Genomic DNA, 18312 nt, shown 5'->3' with positions numbered 1-18312 from the left:
CTGCATTACTTTACTTACTCTCACTTTCCCTGTTCACTGATACCTGCTAACTCTGTTTTATGCAATGATAATGTTTTGCTAATTTTGCATTTAATGCCTTCTGTCACCCAGCCCATGTCAAAGGGCACTCAGAGCTGTTCAGAAGGTGTCAGTTGTGAGCCAGTTTCACTTTGCACCACAAGAAACTTAAGCACTTTCTATGCAGCAAGAAAAAAAAAGCTGGTAACCAGTGCAGAGGGTACAGTTTTTGTTTCTGTTTTAATTTTTGTCCATTTTCCTGGAGCTGTCTGTAGCTGCACAGCACAGGGAAAAATGTTTTGGAGTAGCCTCAGCCAAAGGAAACATCTACTCTGATGGTTTAAAACTGCTGGGAAATGTGAACACAACCTTGTTGTAGTGTAATGCTACTTCCATCGGACAGAAGTACTTTCTGTACTGGCAGTTACCAACTGAGCAGTGATTCTCCATTGCTTTAAGTGTTCACTCGTGTAATTGCTGAACGTTTCACAGGTAGTTGAAAAAATTAGTGGACCCTGCCTGAATGGCTTTTGCCTTGTGGTTTGCAGAAGAGATGCTTTTGTGTGCGACTGTTTTCTGTTTGAAATGGTTTTTGCACTGTTTTTAACAAAGCCCTTGACGAGGCACTTAAGATATTAACCAGCTTCAGCAGATCATGCGTCTGACGGGAACGCCCCCTGCATATCTCATTAACAGGATGCCCAGCCACGAGGTGAGATCTGAGCAGATGAAGGGGGTTTGCAGGGCAGGGCTTCACTCTGAGCGTTCACCACTTCTGGAAATGAAATGCTTGCATGTGGCATGGGGTGGGCAATTAACTATCTGCTCTTCTGCAAGATTTTTGTTCTAAATGAAGATGTGAGATTTGGACGGTGCGTGCTCAACCACAGACCTGTGAGCCTTAGGAGAGCCTGGCTGTGAGTTGGTTTTGCAGTGTGTGCTGTGTTGTGCAGCTCAGCAAAGGGACAGCAGGCTGCACCCAGCCTTGCTGGGACACCAGGGAATCAGCTCTTCCTGCACCTCTCTGCTTTCCAGAGTCTTACTTTACCACAAGTAATGTCAGCTCTTCCTCTATCTTGAGTGCCTTAGTTGGGACAGGATAATGTTGATGTGCTTAGTGTCAGAGTAAGCAAGGAGACAGACCATAATAACCAATGCTTCAGGATGGTTGAAAAGTAACTTGGTCTTTCTGCTGGATATTGTCTGATACTTCAACAGAGCATTTATTTCCACAGGCAAGAAACTACATCCAGTCTTTGTCTTACATGCCAAAAATGAACTTTGAAAACGTGTTTATTGGTGCCAATCCCCTGGGTAAGACTTGCTTATTAAATTCTCCTGAAACTGAAGCTAGCATGTCCTGGGACACAAAGATTCCCAAAGCTTTGTTCTGACTGCAGCAGTACTGCAGAACAGGGTTATATTTATGAAGGACGTGTAGGCTGAGGGTGTAAGTGGAAGAAAATGGTGGATGATGGGTGGGTCCTGAGAAACTACAGATTCCTCATATGTGTTGGGCTTTTAGAAGCTTTACATTTCAGAGTCGAGTCACACAGCTCATGTGAGAAATCCTCTCTCTTTGGTGCTCTTTGCAGCCGTGGACTTGCTGGAGAAGATGCTGGTCCTGGACACAGACAAACGCATCACGGCTGCAGAGGCACTGGCTCATGCCTACTTTGCCCAGTACCACGACCCAGATGATGAACCCGTGGCAGACCCCTATGACCAGTCCTTTGAAAGCAGAGAACTTGAGATTGAAGAATGGAAAAGTGAGTCTGGGGGAGGAGAGAGCCAGTCAGCTTCTCTTGTGGTTGTAGAATCATAGAATATCCTGAGTTGGAAGGAACCCGCAGGGATCATGGAGTCCAACCCCTGGCCCTGCACAGACACCCCAACAATCCCACCCTGGGCATCCCTGAGAGCGTTGTCCAAATTCTGGATCTCTGGCAGCCCTGGGGCCGTGCCCATTCCCTGGGGAGCCTGGGCAGTGCCCAGCAGCCTCTGAGGGAAGAACCTTTCCCTGATACCCAACCTAAATCCCCCTGGCACAGCTCCATCCTCTCCCTTGGGTCCTGTGCCTGCTCACAGAGAGCAGAGATTGGAGCCTGCCCCTCTCAGACCTTGATGGGTCTTCCCTCAGTCTTCTCCTCTCCATCCCTTGAGCTGAGGTTCAACTAAGCCATGGTTAGAGGCACAAAAGAAAGTGATAGAAATGTGAGCATCCTGTTGATCCTGAGGTCCTTAACACTGAGTGAATCTACCACATGCTGTGCACATATTTAGCATAGTCCCTGGTAACTAATTACTACTAGAAGCATACAAACATATCTTTGTTTTCAAACTTACTCATATCTCCTCAATGCTCTGGAAGTATCTTTTATTGTGTATGTTAGTCTCCGAGAGTGGTGTAACCATTCTTTTCTTCTTTGTCTTAATTAAACAATACTTTTTGTTTAAAATAGTGTTAGAATATTTGAGATTGCAGCTTTTCTTGCATGAAGGTGTGTCTAGTAGTGCTATCATAGTCCTTACTGCTAAGTGTCTATCCCACTTTTCCCCCCAGGTCTGACTTATGATGAAGTAATCAGCTTTGTGCCACCCCCGCTTGACCAAGAGGAGATGGAGTCCTGAGAAACTGCTCTCTTCTGTTTGTCCCACTTCACTGTGAAGGGAAGGCCTTTTCATAGGGACTCTCCGATTATCGTTCAAGTGCCTCATCACAACAATATTCTCCTTAGTGGAGGGGTTTTGTGTGTGTTGAACTGGGGAGGGAGGGGGGAGGGAAGAAAGCTGAGTCTATGTAAACATGCTGCATGCTCTTGTATTCTGTGTACAGCCTGGGGCAAGCCTCTGGAGACCTGTTCTGACTGCACTTAGTTCTTCCAGAGTAACAGTGCACCACCAGTTTGCACTGCTGGGGCAAAGTGGGGAAGGTGACAGTTCAAGGTTTGGTTGCAATCATTGCCATTTATCAATTCTCCTACAACTGAGTAACCTCAAAAAAATGAAAGTTGGTTTATAGGCTTAGAGGGTCCTCTGTTTTCTTCGGACTGAAGGTGGGGTTGAGGGCTGTCCTTGTTCAGTGCCAGGTGTCTGATTCACATCCAGATCTTCCTGGTACAGCAGAGTGTGGAGGCCTTCCAGTGTCTGATTCTTGGAACACGAAAAGATGATGTTTGAAACTGTAAATATGTTTGTGCCTTAAATGAATGGGGAGAGAGGGGAAAGGAAGTCTGGGGTGGAAATCTGACCCACTGTTCTTGAGGGTGAAGGCTCCCAGGTAGCCAGGCATGAACTCAGTGTAATTGGGAAGTAACTTTGAGGCAACAACTTCAACCCCTGGATTGGGTATTCCTGTGTTTTATCCTTTCCTCCTCCTCTTGTTCTGAGGCTTCTCAGCATTATCTCCCAGGAGACAGAGGTTGGGGAAGATCCTTGCTAGCCACACATTTGTGTATTCTGTTCCTTACAAGGTGGTGTGTTTTTGCATGTTGTAGCTGTATGTGCATGTAGAGCTGCTTGATTTTTGTCCTTACTTTTTGGGGATGGCACTGGGGGCAGTTCAATCATCAGTGAAATGTTTACTGAGTACCTCAGGCAGTGCCATAAAATCACAGCACCCTTCCTCCTGTGCTGCAGCTCCTTGTGAAATACCTGCCATTCTAGAGGCTTCAACGAGGGAAGGATGTCATATCCAGCACCTTTTTCTTTGTTCTGACCTTCTCTCTGCAGAGGAGGAGAGCTTGGGCTGGAGGGTTTCTTGTGAGATCAAAAATGTAAAAAATGTTCTTTAAAGAAATGACTATAGTATCTTGTGCCAGAACTTAAGTTATTTCCTGAAAAGATTTTTTTTTTTTAGAAATATTGGAATCCAAAGCAAAGAAATAAGCATGCATTAACACACAATCACCCTTTCACTGTCTATATCTATAAATACAAATATTTATATACATTAACATTTACTAGAAGGTTTTTTTATCCTCTCACATAAGAGCTTCTTGGCTATTTCTTAGCAGGTTGATCTCTGCCCGAGGAAACATGAGAAGGGAGTATGTTTGAATACAAACGTGGTTCAAATATTTTGTATTTTCCAGGACTCTGCATGAGTGAAGTGCCCACAGTTAGAGACTGGCAGGAGGGGAGGTTTCTCAGCATGTTTGTGTGCTCCATCTGTAGCTGGGGAGCTCAGGAGCCCAATTTTAGGGCTTCTGGAGGAAACATTTTTAGACTTTAATTTGTTGCAGGCATCCTGTGTGGGCAATGTACCCGTGTATGTGAGGAGAAAGGCTTTTGCAGTATTTTGTATTCTTGTTACCTGTGGGGCAGAGAGTGTTTTTGTAGTTGCCCCATGTTTGAAGAGGCAGCACAAAGGGATGGGACGTGGATGACAAAGCCATTGATTCTTCCCAGGCTACTTCCCAGCGATCTCTTCTGGCCAAACGTTTATTAAAGGTCTGGGCTGAGATGAAGAGAGCAGCTCTGTTGTGCTCTAGGATAAAACTCTCCACAGCCCAACAAAATCAAGACAAAAACCCTCCCTTTTCTGTTGGGCCAGCAGTCTGGGTATTCAAATGAAAATGTAGATATACTATGTAAACCTACAGCAAGATTATTTTTATCAGCCATTTTATGTGTAGATGCTACAGTGTGATTTCATGCGGAAATATTGCTAAAGATTTTTAAAAACTATCGGTGTTGTGTGGGTGTGGGTGTGTCTGTGTGTGTGAATGGTTCGTTGGAGTCTGTCCTCTGAGGGAGCCCCTGGGGCACAAACTCCCTGCTGCCAGTGCCGTGCTGCTCAGCTGCCTGGGCAGGAGCTGCACCCGGAAGACGAGATCTGCTATTTTGTTCCTATCCATGGATTTTGCTGTAATTGGTTATGCCAGATAAGATGTCACAATACCACTGGTTAAAAATAAAATCTATTTTTCAGATTTACTGCACTGCTGGTACTTGGAAACCTCCTGCACTAGTGTTGAGTTTTAGCACGGTGTGAATTTCTCTGCTGTGCTGTGGGGGATCCGGGGTGTGATGGCTGGGGTGGGGGACAAGGCCATGCCTTGGTGCTGACTCTGCTGCCATGGGGCTTCCTGTCCGTGTTTGTCCCAAGTGAGCTCTTTGCTACAAAAATAATTTGATTATGACCCTGATTACTGGACACAGAACCCCACTCCCAGCTTTTATTTTCTGTTTCGTGCAGGGTAGCACTAATTCAGCACAAACAGAGCAACATCCCGCTGCTTACCTGCACCTGGGACCCTCCCCCAGCAGGACTGGGTCGTGCTTGCTTGCTATTTATAAGTGTTTTCTTTTTTCCTCTGCAGCTGCCATCTAGTTGGTGGTGGAAAGATCAGCACAGTGGAGCTTTTCCAACTCCTCTTGTCTATCAGTGTCACTCCCTCAGAAGAACTTGGGTTCACCAGAGCTGTTCTTCACACTCACACAGCCCACAATCACTGAAGTTCTAGGCCGTGATGAACTAAGGGAGGTGGTGCTGATCCCAGTCAGGCAGTTGACCCCCCCTCCCACAGCAGCTGATTTGAGAAAAGATAAAGAACAGTGCTGGGGGGGTTCTCTCAGCTCTGTGAGCCTTCCTCTTCACTTTGCTGTCTGCTGGCTTCAGGAGAGGGGGGACCAGTCATGTGTTGGTTTCTGGGAGAAAAAAAAAATAATTCCAAACACCCAAGACTTAAAATTCCAGAATGTGCTCAGTTACAATATATCCTGATCAGCAAAAAAAAAAAAAAAAAAAAAAAAAAAAAAACACCAAACCAAAAACTAGAATCAGTGAGAATTGAACTGGGGAAAAAATATAAACTACATCTATAAAATAAATTACTTGACTCATGAAGCTTAACAGTCCGGGTGCAATTCTTGCAAATTATTGTCCAACTGTGCTCCAGTCAGTGATGGGGCCATCACAGGTGTGAACAACATGCTGGGAGTTTGGGTAGGCCCATGATGAAATGTTTATTACTAGAAGGGAAGCACAGTCAAAATTGTAGCCCTGGTTGTCACCCCCAGCTGCACTGTAGAGAGCGCCTGGAGAAGGATTTTTGGGTCATGCCACCACTTCTTTTTGTGGACTTGGCAGAGTTGAGCTCACAGTAAGACTTGATCTTGAAGGTCTTTTCCAGCCTCAAGGTTTTCATGATTCTTAAGTTCCCTGTTTGATTTGGTCACTGAAGCTAACTCATCTTTGTACAGCCCAGACATGCCCCAGCTATTCAGGACTCCCTAATTGGGTGCTGATTGCCTGCATGTGCACAAGCAGCTGAGCAAGGGTTGTGTTCATCAAATAACCGAGGAGTTACATGTTTGCTTAAGGACCAGGAGGTTTTGCTGTGCCACCTCTTGCTCACAGGTGTATTTATAGACCCAGCCAAGCCGTGGTTTATTTCCGGGCCTGTGCTGCTGCTGCAGCCAGGGCTGATCTACTCAGATATGGCCATAGTGCCTTGTCCTTGGTTTGTGTTTTATGAACAGCGGGCTCTACTGTGGCTGCTTGAAGAGCATGAGGGCCAGTGCAGTGGTGGCACATAAAGCAGGCACAGTGATTTTTTTTCCCACCCCCCAGATTGTGGGTTTTTTTTCTGTAGGGACACTTTGCAGGTGACCTGTATGAAAGGAGCAGAGGCTCTGGGCAGGGTGGAGGGCTGGTGGGATAGAACACTGTGCAAGCAGCTGGGCTGGCTTGGTAAGGCTCGGCTTAGTCACTTCCTTTGGGGAGTGGGGAGGATGCACCTCCTGTGTGGGAGCCCCACCTGAGCCTCCTAATGCTGGAGCGAAATGTTGAGGTGCTCTCTGCTTACCAGGAATGGACCTGCTCGTGGGCTGGGTTTGCTGGTCTGGTTGGTCACAGCAGTGAACATGGGCTTTGTTTTGTCCAAGAAGGCCCAGGAAGGGGTTGGAGCTGCTGCAGGAGATGAAACCGCACCCAGCAAAGCCTGGGGCACAAACCGTTCTCGGGCCGTTCCCATCTCCCAGCTGCTCCTGAACCTCCTCGCAGCAGTCACTTGGAGAACCTCAGCCTCCTTTCAGCACCTCCCCACCCTGCTGGGAAGCCAGGCTTGGATGAAAATCGCCATCGCTGTGACCCCCTGGTGTCCTTTGTCACGAGCCTGGAGTTGTCCATCGACTTTGAAAGAAGGACGTCCACGTCCCTGCGTGTCTGACGCGATGCTGTGGCTTGTCCCTCGGATTCCCCGGCTCGACAAGTCCTTACTCATCCCCTTGTTTAGAGGAGGGATCTCATGCGTCCCTCTCCGCGCCGTGTGAGGATATTTCTCGGTTGATGGAGCAGCAGAGCGAGAGCTGTGCATGACAGGGGCTCCCAGAGGCGTGCCCGAGCGGGGCTGGGTGCTCCCCTCCTGCAGCAGAGCCCAGGGGCACCTGTACAACACCGAGGCGTGTCAGGAAATCTGATGCCTCACCTCTGTCAATGTGGAGGCGGAGGGAGGAGGGCCCAAAGACATGTCCCTTCACGCTCGCAACAGCTGAAAACAAAGAAGGAAACTTGCTAGAGCCTTTTTTACCAGCGCAGGAAGCTTCCCTGTCCTGCTCTCACCCCAGAAGCCCTCCCGTACTCCACTACTCTGGGGGGGTGGCTGTCCCACACCCGTCGGGCGATGAACATCGCAAGGAGAAGAGGCTTTTACAGACAGGAGGTGAACAACACGCTCTGGGAGCTGCCCAGGAGATACACATCCCTCCACCCGCTGGGGTCCGGGGCCTACGGCTCGGTGTGGTGAGTGGGGTCCTGCTCGCACCGCCCGCGGCAGCGCGGGGCGGGCTGGGGGTGTTTGAAGTTCCGTGCCGGGGGGGAAACGAGGAGGTGCTTGGCAGCACCCCTCCATTAAGGAAGGACATTTGCATGTGTGATGGAGGCAGGCTGTCTCCTGCTCCAGCGCAGGGCTGGAGACTCGCTCGCTTGAAGAAAATGTTTCCCCCTTTGGCCATCCCGGGTGGGCAGAGAGGGGACCGGGTGGGCAGGGCAGGGGTGCCGGGGCAGCCTGGAGCGTCACCTCGGCACTGGGGTCAGGCAGCTTTTGAGCTGCTTTGGACTCGAGCTTGCATTACGGTTCCTGTCTGGCAGCAGAGGCAGGAGGCGGGGGAATACCTGGGTGTCTGGAAGAGATCTGTAGGTGATTACAGAGGTGGGAGCTGGAATAGGCTGTCCTTGCTGCTCAGTCCCCGGCAGCTGATGCTGGGCTGCCTGGGGGAAGCAGCTGGACAATACAACCCCCACCCTGATGCTGTTTCCAGCTTGAAATCATAAAGTGGATAGAAATTACTGTAAACCAGGATCAGTAACAGGCTGGCACTTCCTTCATGGCTGATGATAATCCCCAGCCTACAAGAGAGCAGCAGGAGCTGCTGTTAATTATTCAGCCGGGCAAAGGTGCCTGAAGCAAGAGCAAACACAAGTCAGACATTGCTGGGTTTACACTGACGAACCAGAGATGGGCAGTTCTGAAAGGTTAAATATTAAACAGTCCATTGATAGTATCTGAGCAGAGCTAATTTCATAACATGCTGAGCTAAAAATAATAATAATAAAGGTATGTCTGTTTTCATAGGTGTTGGGCAAAGTCTGGCCTGCCACTGGGACTAATCCTGAAACCCTGGTGCCCAGGTTTTGTTCTTTCCCCCAGTTTCCAATTTACAGAGAGGCGCCCACTTGGCTGCCCAGGTGCATTTATGCTTCTTAGATTCTTAAGTAAGTCCTGCAAAATTAGGCAAGATTAGACTTGACTTTTAATTTATATTTGTACAGTGTTCTCTGATTTTTATCACAGAGAAAATCAGGAAGAAAAATACAGGACCAAAAAAAAAAAAGGGGAGAGAGAAATCCTTTCAAAATTTCCTTGCCCACCCAAAAAAAAATTAAAAAAAAAAAAAATCATCAGAAATCTTTACTGGTCCCTGTAAAACTCTCGGCTGCTCTGGAGCTCTCAAGGAGGGAGGCAGAGGAGGGTGTTGAAGCAGCCCGGGGGTCCGTGGTGGTTTTGAATGGACAGAGCTCAGCAGGGAGGGCTCGGTGCCGATTCCTGTACAAAGCTGAGGCAGAAAGTGTGGAGTTAGGATTTGCTGTCCTCTGCTGGGAATTGCTGGGAAACTTTCCTATTGCAGCGTTCTGCAGCAGCGGCTTTTACACCTTCCTGAGCAGCTGAGAAAGTAACTCAGGAGGAACAGCAAAGGCTTGTTTCTCCCCTTATTAATTTGCCAAAATGTGCGGTGATTTGGCTTCCAGCTGAATGTAATTGTGAAGGAAGAATCTTCTGACCCCTCCAACGCTGGTCTTGCCGATCTCTGCCAGCCAAGGCAGGGACAGAGCTCTGCCTGCCCGAGGTCACCCCAAACTGCATCTGTTCACTAAATCTGTGCTGGGGAGAACACGGTGGCATCTCCCAGCTGCACCGACTGAATTGGCTCTGGGCTGTGATTATGGCAAGGCTGCAGGCAGCGCTGTCTGTGCTGTGCAGGCTGAAGCTCCACCACCAGCTCTCCCGTGTTGGGCACTGGGGTTAGATGCTCTGTAGGTCAGCAGCTGGGAGGGCAGGTAAGAACAGGCACCCTCAGACTGGGAAATCTGCCTTGCATTTTGCAGTTTGACTCCCTGGTCAGAGTTCCTTCCTCTTATTTTCCTGGCTTCTCAAAAAACTTTGCACAGTGCTGTCCCCTCTGCTGGCATCGCTGAAGTCCTGAACTGAGACAAAATCTCACTAAGAGCTCTCTTCTGATACCCTGCAGCATCTTCAGTGCTTCAGCTGCTTTGTGTAGCTGTTCCTGCACTTCCTTTGCTTCCCCTGACTCGGTATGTGCCAGTGCAAGGCTGGAGGATGGGATTGAACATGATGATTTACAGCTCTTCTGTTCCCATGGGAGATGGGATAGGGATTTATGAAGCAGTGGGAGCTGCTCTGGGAATCCACAGTGGGATTTGGCAGGGAAAATCCTTTTTTTCATCTGTTTGCCTCTTGGGAGGGGGTCAAGGAGGGGCTGAGACACGCCTGGAAAACACCACTGAGAATCCTGAATGACAGCTGTCTGTCTGAGCACCTCCCTTCCCAGCTGGAACGTGGAGCCTCCTTTGCAATCTGAGCAAGAGCTTCCAGAGGAACAGGAACTGTCACAGAATTGCCGTGTCCAGCTGCAAACAGCAAATGTGACCAGCAGGAACAACACAGCGAGTCTGTAGCAGTGGCTGCTGTACCGTGTTTTCATCAGCTTTACAGAAGAGTCTCCTTTTCAGCCAGACCTGCTCTTACACAGAAGCAAATGTGTAGCACCAAGGATTCTGAACACGGCAGAATTAATTGCAGCAGCATTTTCAACATGTGGCATCCGCTGTCTTTGCTCCAGAATCCAGTGAAGGCAGCTGGCCTGCCCTAAAATACAATAACCTCCAAGCAGATGGCAAAGCAGAAATCTCCATTATCTTTATTCCCTTATCTCCATGCAATAGGGAAGGAGAAGGCAAAGTTAGAACTAATTCTGACCTCTAACCACTTGTTTCCCTTTTCTCGCAGCTCTGTTGCCTCCAGCTTGTTTCTGCAGGTTAAAGGGAATAAAGATGGGCCACTCATGCTTTCCTTGGTGTCCCACCTTTGCTGCCCAAAGCCACACAGGGTAACATCTCTGCGTGCAGAGCTCCACTGAGCTCCTCAAAGGGCCCTTCTCTGCTGTCCTTCAGCAGGCACAGGAATTAACTCTTCTCTAGATGACCTTTGGGGTTGCAGAATCTGTTCAAACATACTGCTGACATCAGAATGGTTTTTAATTTGCCTGCTGCAGTTCAGCCATAGACAAGAAGACGGGGGAGAAAGTGGCCATCAAGAAACTCTGCCGCCCATTCCAGTCAGAGATCTTTGCCAAGAGAGCCTACAGAGAGCTGATGCTGTTGAAGCACATGCAACACGAGAATGTAAGTGCTTGTTTCTCCCTTCCTGCTGATACAAGGTGTTTCCTTGCCACCTGCAAGCAAGTCCTTTTTGGTGGCATCACCTCTGTTTTAATTGACATTTGGTATGTGCAGGCGGTCGTGGGGTTTACCTGTGACCTGTTTGCTGTGCCCAGGCTGAAAGAGGTGTGTAATGGGTGAGCCCAAGTATTTGTAAGAGGGAAAACATCTGTGCAGCAGCAGTGAGGAGTCCCTGGATTCCTCAGATGGAATTCTCTGTGTCCACCCACGTGCATGTGCCAGTGGAGAGCTGATGAGTAGCATGTACACAGCAAATGTGGTTTAAATGTGGGCTTCTCTCCTTCCTCAGGTCATTGGGCTGCTTGATGTCTTCACCTCCACTGCCTCCTACCAGGGGTTCCAGGACTTGTAAGTTTGGAGTTGTTTGCTCTGTCTAGACTTAACTATTTTCCAAGACAGCTTTGTCTTAGCAGCAGCGGAACAGAGAGGGTTGAGGTGCAAAGGGAGCAGACTAAAAGCCAGGCATCCCCAAATAATGCAAAGAAAGAGAGGCACACATCAGCTCCCATGGCTGACACACCCAGAAGACATAAACAGATCCCATCCCTGCTCACAGCTGGGACACCACAGCATGCACAGACCAACCTGTGCAATGAGGATGTGTTACATTCCATGGTGCATCATCACATGTAGGGTGATCCATGCTAGCACTGTGTGACTGCCGAGCTAAGGGGCTGCACTCAGAACTGGAGAAGTATCGTTCATCAGGCTTCAGGGCAATTAGAATTTGAAAGAGCTGACCTTCTTTTCCTCTTGATTCTGGCTCTTCTTAATTTTTTTTTTTTTTAACATTTTCCCTCCGTGTTCATGGTCAGGTTGGACAAGTCATTTTCACTTCCCCATCACTGCAGATGAACTGTGTGCCTGGGTTTGGGGCTTTGGCTGATGGCTCAGTGTTTAGCAGCCTGCAGGATGAGTGTTTGAAGGTTCTCAGAGCAGTTCCTGCAGGAAGACCATCAATTAATTAGCAGCCTCAGCAGGCAGATACTGAAGGAAGCTGGATGTTGTCTTTTGAGGCAGGGCTGGAGAATATTACAATGACAAATTTGGGAGCCAATGCAGCTGCTTTGCTGTGTAAGATGTTTCAGCTTTTGGGTGGTAAAAGGCCGTCCAAAACTGAACTTCACTTGAGGTCTAAAGTAAACTAATTTAGGATCCTGAAGATCCTTGTTCTTACTTGACATGAGATACCTCATTTCAGGGGAGGAAAAAGCAATTTTCAGAACAGGTTGAAATTCCAGCTTCACTGCAGGCTGTGCTGGTTAGCCAGGAACACTGTCACAACAACTCATCTTCGTTACAGTGAGTTACACAGCCAAAAAAACCCAAACCAAGTGAAAACAAGGCTAGCCTGGTCCCCTGCATTTTTCTTCCAGACTCAGGGCCTTGTCTTACTGCCTTTTAGCTACCTGGTGATGCCATACATGCGGACAGATTTACAAAAGATCATGGGACATGAATTCAGTGACGAAAAGATCCAGTACCTGGTCTACCAAATGCTGAAAGGGCTGAAGGTAGGTGGGTCTGGAGGAGTTTAGTGACTCCCTGTGTCTCCTCTGTGTGTCACCTCTGGGTTGACCCTAACTAAACTCCCCTCCAATACCATACAGGAAGATGTGGGGAGTTTATGGCATCCCCTCAGAACAGGTATTGGCTGTTGAACCATTCCTGTTCCAGCACACAGCAGTAGAAGGAGTGCTTGCTTGCATCAGTCAGCTGAGTATCAAAGTAATCAGCAGCCATAGATAGGCCTTGTGATGGTTTTTCCATGGCAGCACTTGCTTCTCTCTTTGCCTTGCCCAAACTCTCAGCAAAACTCTACAGAGAGGGTGAGAGGCTGGCAGCAGCAGGAGCTTCTGCTGAACCCGTAACAGAGGCTCTCAGGGCAGAACACAAAGGGAATGATTTTCTATTCAGTAGCATAAGGGAGGAATATGTTTCTGTAACTGGCTTTGAGGGAGCTGAAAGCAATCAATGCAAACTCTGGGATGCAGAGACAGAGCTTTACAGCTGCCCTCTCACATCCTTCACCTGGAGTCACAGCAGTGGCCTACAGGCATCAATGAGTTCACCTAAATCACACCTCTCCCCAGTTCACTGCTATCTTGTGTTTAAATAAAGGGGGGAAGAACACACAGAAGGTTTGACTGGTGTACTAAAGGCCCTGTAGTCAGTTTTTGCAATTTTGTGGTTTTGGGCTGAGATTCTTTTTTTGAACACCCGAAATAACCATGTTTTCATGTCATCTGCTGTAACCTTGATGACTTTGATAGTTTGAAGCTGTTGCTGTACTTGCTCTAAGGAACTATTGCTTCATCCCTCCTCTTCTGCTCTATGCCTCTTCTTTAGACTGGCAATAGCATTGCAAATATTGTCAGTAATTTGGGGCAGAAATTTCTTTTCAAACTGCTGCCCTAGGGACCAGGAACCTGTAGAAGGCTCCAGAGGTTTGTTCTCAGCAAGTTCTGGTTTGTAGCTCTCGTTTCTCTGCTGGAGAACAGAAAATTTTGTCTGCTGGTGATCACATTGTGGCTCCTCTTTTTATTGCAGTATATCCATTCAGCTGGCATCGTCCACAGGGTAAGTTCATGTGTGCTCTTATTCTGATTTTTATCTGTTTGAGAAACACAGTATAGTCATGAAGTTAATAAACTCCTAACCATCATTTCACTAATAGCATTGTCTGCTCTAATTTTCCATCCTGTCTGCTCTTTTTTCCATCCTACACCCTATATATGTTTGGATTTGCTAATATCCAAAATGCTGTATTTTCTGATGAGCTGAGAAGCATTTTATGATGCTTTCTGAATTAAAACTGTTTCAGAAAAAAATCAAATAGCAATCTAAAGCTGTACAGTATAGCAGGGTGGTGTTAATTCAGTCATTTGCCGCACTGATACCGAACCTGGGGTGTTATGGGACCCCATCAAAGACAAGCAGAGGTTCAATTGAGAGCTTTGTTGATGTGTTGCAACTTGAAACATCCAATTTTTCTGCTCTTGTCTGTTGTAGGACCTGAAGCCAAGTAACCTGGCTGTGAATGAAGACTGTCAGCTGAAGGTAGGTGGCAAAGCAGCACTTTGCATCAGCAGCCCATCAGCTCGTGGAGGAGCTGCTCTGCCAGCAGGAAATTGGCACTGTCCTGTTTCCTCTTTCCTCCCGAGCCTCCATCCCAGGTGTAGTGTTCCTTGGCGGCTGCAGCAGTGGGAAACACTCCCCTGCTGATGTAACTTGCTGAATCAGGGCACAAGACTTCAAATGAACCTTCTGTCACTGTAATCCTCGTGGCATGGCAGTGTGTAATGACTTCCTAGAGAAATTCAGCACTGCTGAGCAACACTTGCAGTGGGTGAATGATCCCTGAAGGGTAACTGGATTCAACTGCAGTTGCCCTTTGGTTCTCATGGACATTGTGGTTGTGATTCCAGACAAAGTTATTTTCAGGGTTGCTCTGAAGCGTTTGCTTGCAGCTGGCTGGGGTGGTGCTCTAGCATGCATTTTCTGTAATGTATATTTCAGGGAGTGGCTCTGCTGCCCATAAAGGTTGGGTCAAGCTTGTTCATCTTCAGCATTGAGGGAGAGGCCATGCTGTGTCACCTGCAAGGTGTTCTTATAGGAAAGGGTGAGTTGTGGTGACCTGGGAGCATGCCTTCACCACCAGGTCATAGACCAACTCCAAAAAAGCACAGAGACTCAAAACTTAAGCTTCAAGAAAGGAAGTGACCTTCCAGGGAACACAAAGCACTGATCCTTCCAGCAGGGTCTTCTCACGACAACTGGGTCTGCAGCTGGCTTGCAATTTACTGCGGAGTTAAGACATACTAATTCTTTGAACCATCCCATGGGTGTCTGTGGTGTAGCTGGAGCTTTGTTATTATCTGACTGGAGCTACTTCATTGAAGTAGAGTCTCACTTGCCCATGGGATTTCTCTTTTCTCTCCTGCCCTTCCTTCTCCTTATTCTTCCTTTGGAACTGCAGATCTTGGATTTTGGCTTGGCCAGACAGGCTGATGCTGAGATGACTGGCTACGTGGTCACACGGTGGTACAGAGCCCCAGAAGTCATCCTGAACTGGATGCATTACAACCAGACAGGTGAGCAGCCCTGCCCCAGCAGTGTGACTCTCTGGTGATGAGCCAGGGGATCCTGCTGGTTCAAATCTCACAGAATCGTCCAGTTGTTTTTCCTCTTTATTATCAGTGTTCCCTGGAGTGGAGCAGAGCAGGTCCCAGAGGTGTTGCACAACTCCAAGAGCTGGTGCTTGCAGGAAATGATGAAAGCAGAGATTTTAGAACAGAGGAGGGTGGGAGGGAGTGAATTTAAATCAGTGCTTGCTGCAAGCAACAGCAAAAGCGACAGCCCCAGCAACCTCTGCTGCCTTTTTAATTCCTTTTTAAATTTTCTTCCTTTTCCCCCACCCTTCCTTTTTCTCTCTGGACAGTGGATATCTGGTCTATTGGCTGTATCATGGCAGAAATGCTGACTGGGAAAACACTCTTTAAAGGAAAAGACTGTATCCTTTCAAGATGAACCTTTTCCCTGAGGGGAATAATAATTCTTGGTGTGTGTGTGTGTGAAAGCGCTTTTGTGAATGAGGCTGCTGAAAAAAACAGGTATCATTCTGGTTTATCAGGAGGTAATCACAAGGACCAGTCTTTTTGGTGAGGAAAACAGAAAGGGACTTTAGAAATACACCTCTGTGGTGGTGTGGCTCTACATCAGCAGTTCAACCTTGCATGGCCATAGCTCCATTCCCAAAACTTTGCATATCCTCTCGAGCCCATGGATGTGTGTCCTGGTATAGTTATGCCAGAAAAATTATCTGTTGATGGAAATGCCATGCCAGGGAGAAAGGCTTGGAGCTCTTTTTGTCAGTCTAATGAATCTCTACTTGTGTGACTGTGATGGGTTTGTACCATGAGCTAGTTGCAGCTCTAGCAGGCTGAGCCTGGGGACAGGCATGTCCAAGGGTTGCTCCTCAAAGGGTGATCTTTAACACAGCTTGCCAGACCTGGATCAGCTGACCCAGATCCTGAAAGTTACAGGGCATCCAGGAGAGGACTTCTTGGAGAAGCTGGAGGACAAAGCGGTAAGGAGGTTCCCTGTGGGTTTGGGTCCTGCTGGCAGAGGTGTCAGGGGAAGAGGTTAACTTGTGCTTGACGTGGGGGAGGTGCTGCCTCTACAGCAGCAGAAGTGCAGCAGCAGCAGCCTTTTCCCCTCGGCAAGGAAGGCATTCCTCTGTGCTGGTGGCACATCTGATGGACCTGGTGCTGTGCTGGGAACTGCTGTGTTTTGCAGGGACTCCGACGGGAGGTGCCTGATGCCCCAGCAAACCACCAACCTTCTCTGTTCTCCAGCTTGGCTCTTAAAACAGAAGTATTTCTCTGTCTCGACTGATAAAAATAGTTGCTTGTAAAGTGCTTGCTGAAATGGGACATCTGGGATGCTTTGCTCTTGTCTCCATTTGCCTTTGCTCATCGGAGCCATGAGACTGAGAGCTGTACTTCACACCTGTCCACGTGCAGTAATTGTGCTTTCCTTGCTCTTTCAGGCTAAGAGTTATATCAAGTCCCTCCCTAAAATCCCCAAGAAGGATTTGTCTGTGCTTTTCCCTAAAGCAAATCCTCAGGGTAAGTAATCTCCAGCATTTCTCATGAGTTTTCACAGCTGGAACAGAGGCAAGCTGACTATCACAGCCCCGACTTTATTTCTCCTTCTTCCCATAATTTCTTGCTACTTTTTTCCCTTGCAGTTTGTGCTGCTGCCCCTCCTCAGGGAAAATCTGTATCAATTAAAAGCAGAATTATCTTTTATTGGCATTACAATGGTGATGTTCTGCTGTTCTTGGCCATTTATTACTTTAAAAAAATATATTATTTTTTAAGTACAGTGTAGATCCTGTTTGTTGAATAACTATCTAGCAATATTTAACAGACAGCAGATGTGCAATTTTCAGTGTAAGAATTATCTCTTACAAAGAGCTCTCTTCCCAGGTAGGTTAGAGGTGAGAGCAAGCAAAACTCTTCTAGAAACTGAACGGAATAAAGTCTAAAAATGTTAAAACCAAGTGGGAATGGGGCTGACAGACTAGTCAGCATCTGGGTTTCATGCCCTCCTCTTTACCAGGGATGTATAGGTTTCTATACAGATTATTCATGTTAAGACTCCTTTGAGATGCAGGGCTCTGAATGAAAGCAAATTATTAAAACTGAAAAATATCTTGAGGTTACTGGCTTACTCCTCATGTTTCTGCAGCCCAATCTGTGCAGCAAGGCTTATTCAAGTCTAATTTGTTATTTCTGCACAATTTAACTTCTATTAGTAAGAGCTCCCTGAGGCTGCTCTTGGGCAGACTTTGCATCTCCACTGATGGGAGCTCCTTGCTGCCTTGACCAGCTTGAGGAATCTCTTCAATTTTCAGCTCTGGAGATGAATCACTGGAAATACCAGTGCCATCACTTGCAGGGTTCTTGCACAGGGTGCCTGTGCTTCCCTGCACCTTGCTTAGCCCTGTTCCCATCCTCTGCAGCCGTGGACCTGCTTGACAAGATGTTGCAGCTGGATGTGGAAAAGCGCCTTACAGCAACAGAGGCCTTGGCTCACCCCTACTTCGACCAGTTCCGAGATGTCGAGGAGGAGACAGAGGCACAGCACTCCTATGATGATTCTCTGGAACATGAAAAGCTTTCAATAGAGGAGTGGAAAAGTAAGAAGTTTATTTTCTTTGAGGTTTCTGTCTAGCATGGGACTTTCCTACCCCTCTTTCTGTCCTCTACAGATGCTGAGTAAGGCTGTGATTGCCTGCTGGTGCCTCAGTGGTAGTGCACAGATCTCTCGCTTTTATGCATTCAGCAAAGATCCCTCCAGCTCTTCAGGCAGACTTTTTTTTGTCTCTCTCCTTTGTCTCTTTCAGCTGCCACTGAATGCCTTTCTCTCTGCACATCCAACACTCAAACTTTTGTGTCCTCTGAAATCACATATTCACAGTTATTTTGTTCTGTTTTTCAAGAGCATATTTACAAGGAGATCTTGACCTTCAGTCCCATTGCACGGAAGGATTCAAAGAAGAGAAGTGGGATGTCATTATAGCGACGGGTGCAGCTGTGGCTGGGACTCAGTTCTTCTTGATGACATGAAATTCATTCCACACTGCGTTGCTGGTGGCCATTATTTGGCCTGTGGGACCTCTCTCTGTGTGCCAACACAAGGATGACACCATGCTGTGGGCACTGGACTTTGTTCTACTAAAGGGGAAGCACCCCAGACAGTTTTCAACATAAAAGACAAATATATTCTTGTTGAAACTTTAA

The 18312-nt window shown here is 47.5% G+C and overlaps 2 protein-coding genes and 1 long non-coding RNA gene across 10 annotated transcripts in view; 2 read left to right on the top strand and 1 right to left on the bottom strand.

Annotated features, from left to right (window-relative positions):
- The window catches only part of MAPK14 (mitogen-activated protein kinase 14), a 24427-nt gene extending 19475 nt beyond the window's left edge, over positions 1-4952 (top strand). Inside the window, exons 9-12 of one of the 3 annotated variants that reach the window (XM_068995590.1) lie at positions 651-730; positions 1254-1332; positions 1614-1787; positions 2582-4952. In XM_068995590.1, the coding sequence (XP_068851691.1) occupies positions 651-730; positions 1254-1332; positions 1614-1787; positions 2582-2649 (401 nt within the window). In that variant the 3' untranslated portion in view covers positions 2650-4952. Of the gene's footprint in view, positions 1-650; positions 731-855; positions 936-1253; positions 1333-1613; positions 1788-2581 lie in introns of those variants that run through there. The other 2 variants (XM_068995589.1, XM_068995591.1) reach the window with 2 other exon arrangements.
- Positions 3495-6890, bottom strand: LOC138098786 (uncharacterized). Its single transcript, XR_011146645.1, has 2 exons — positions 6831-6890; positions 3495-5670 (listed from the first exon to the last, which is right to left on the bottom strand). It is a non-coding gene; the product is annotated as an uncharacterized lncRNA (long non-coding RNA).
- Positions 5669-18312, top strand: MAPK13 (mitogen-activated protein kinase 13). Of its 6 annotated transcripts, none has more exons than XM_068995584.1 (12): positions 5669-6485; positions 10816-10945; positions 11292-11350; positions 12408-12516; positions 13553-13582; positions 14015-14062; positions 14982-15096; positions 15444-15515; positions 16012-16091; positions 16554-16632; positions 17532-17708; positions 18012-18312. In XM_068995584.1, the coding sequence occupies exons 1-12, from the start codon at positions 6463-6465 to the stop codon at positions 18089-18091; spliced, it is 1002 nt and encodes a 333-aa protein (XP_068851685.1). In that variant the 5' UTR covers positions 5669-6462; the 3' UTR covers positions 18092-18312. The 6 variants fall into 6 exon arrangements, with proteins under 6 accessions (XP_068851685.1, XP_068851686.1, XP_068851687.1 ...); XM_068995585.1 differs by having other exon boundaries at positions 6478-6566; XM_068995586.1 differs by lacking the exon at positions 5669-6485 and adding an exon at positions 7459-7685.

The sequence above is a fragment of the Aphelocoma coerulescens genome, chromosome 26 (assembly GCF_041296385.1).
Source record: "Aphelocoma coerulescens isolate FSJ_1873_10779 chromosome 26, UR_Acoe_1.0, whole genome shotgun sequence".
In the NCBI taxonomy this organism is placed as follows: domain Eukaryota; kingdom Metazoa; phylum Chordata; class Aves; order Passeriformes; family Corvidae; genus Aphelocoma; species Aphelocoma coerulescens.
This window is presented reverse-complemented; position numbering and strand designations above follow the sequence as displayed.

What these genes read in the sequence shown, in the direction of transcription:
- MAPK13 (XM_068995583.1), top strand. Translation starts at nt 7,647, where the DNA reads ATGAACATCGCAAGGAGAAGAGGCTTTTACAGACAGGAGGTGAACAAC. An exon ending in AGCACATGCAACACGAGAAT is followed by an intron (nt 10,946 to 11,291) that starts GTAAGTGCTTGT and finishes CTCCTTCCTCAG; the next exon opens with GTCATTGGGCTGCTTGATGT. An exon ending in AAATGCTGAAAGGGCTGAAG is followed by an intron (nt 12,517 to 13,552) that starts GTAGGTGGGTCT and finishes TTTTTATTGCAG; the next exon opens with TATATCCATTCAGCTGGCAT.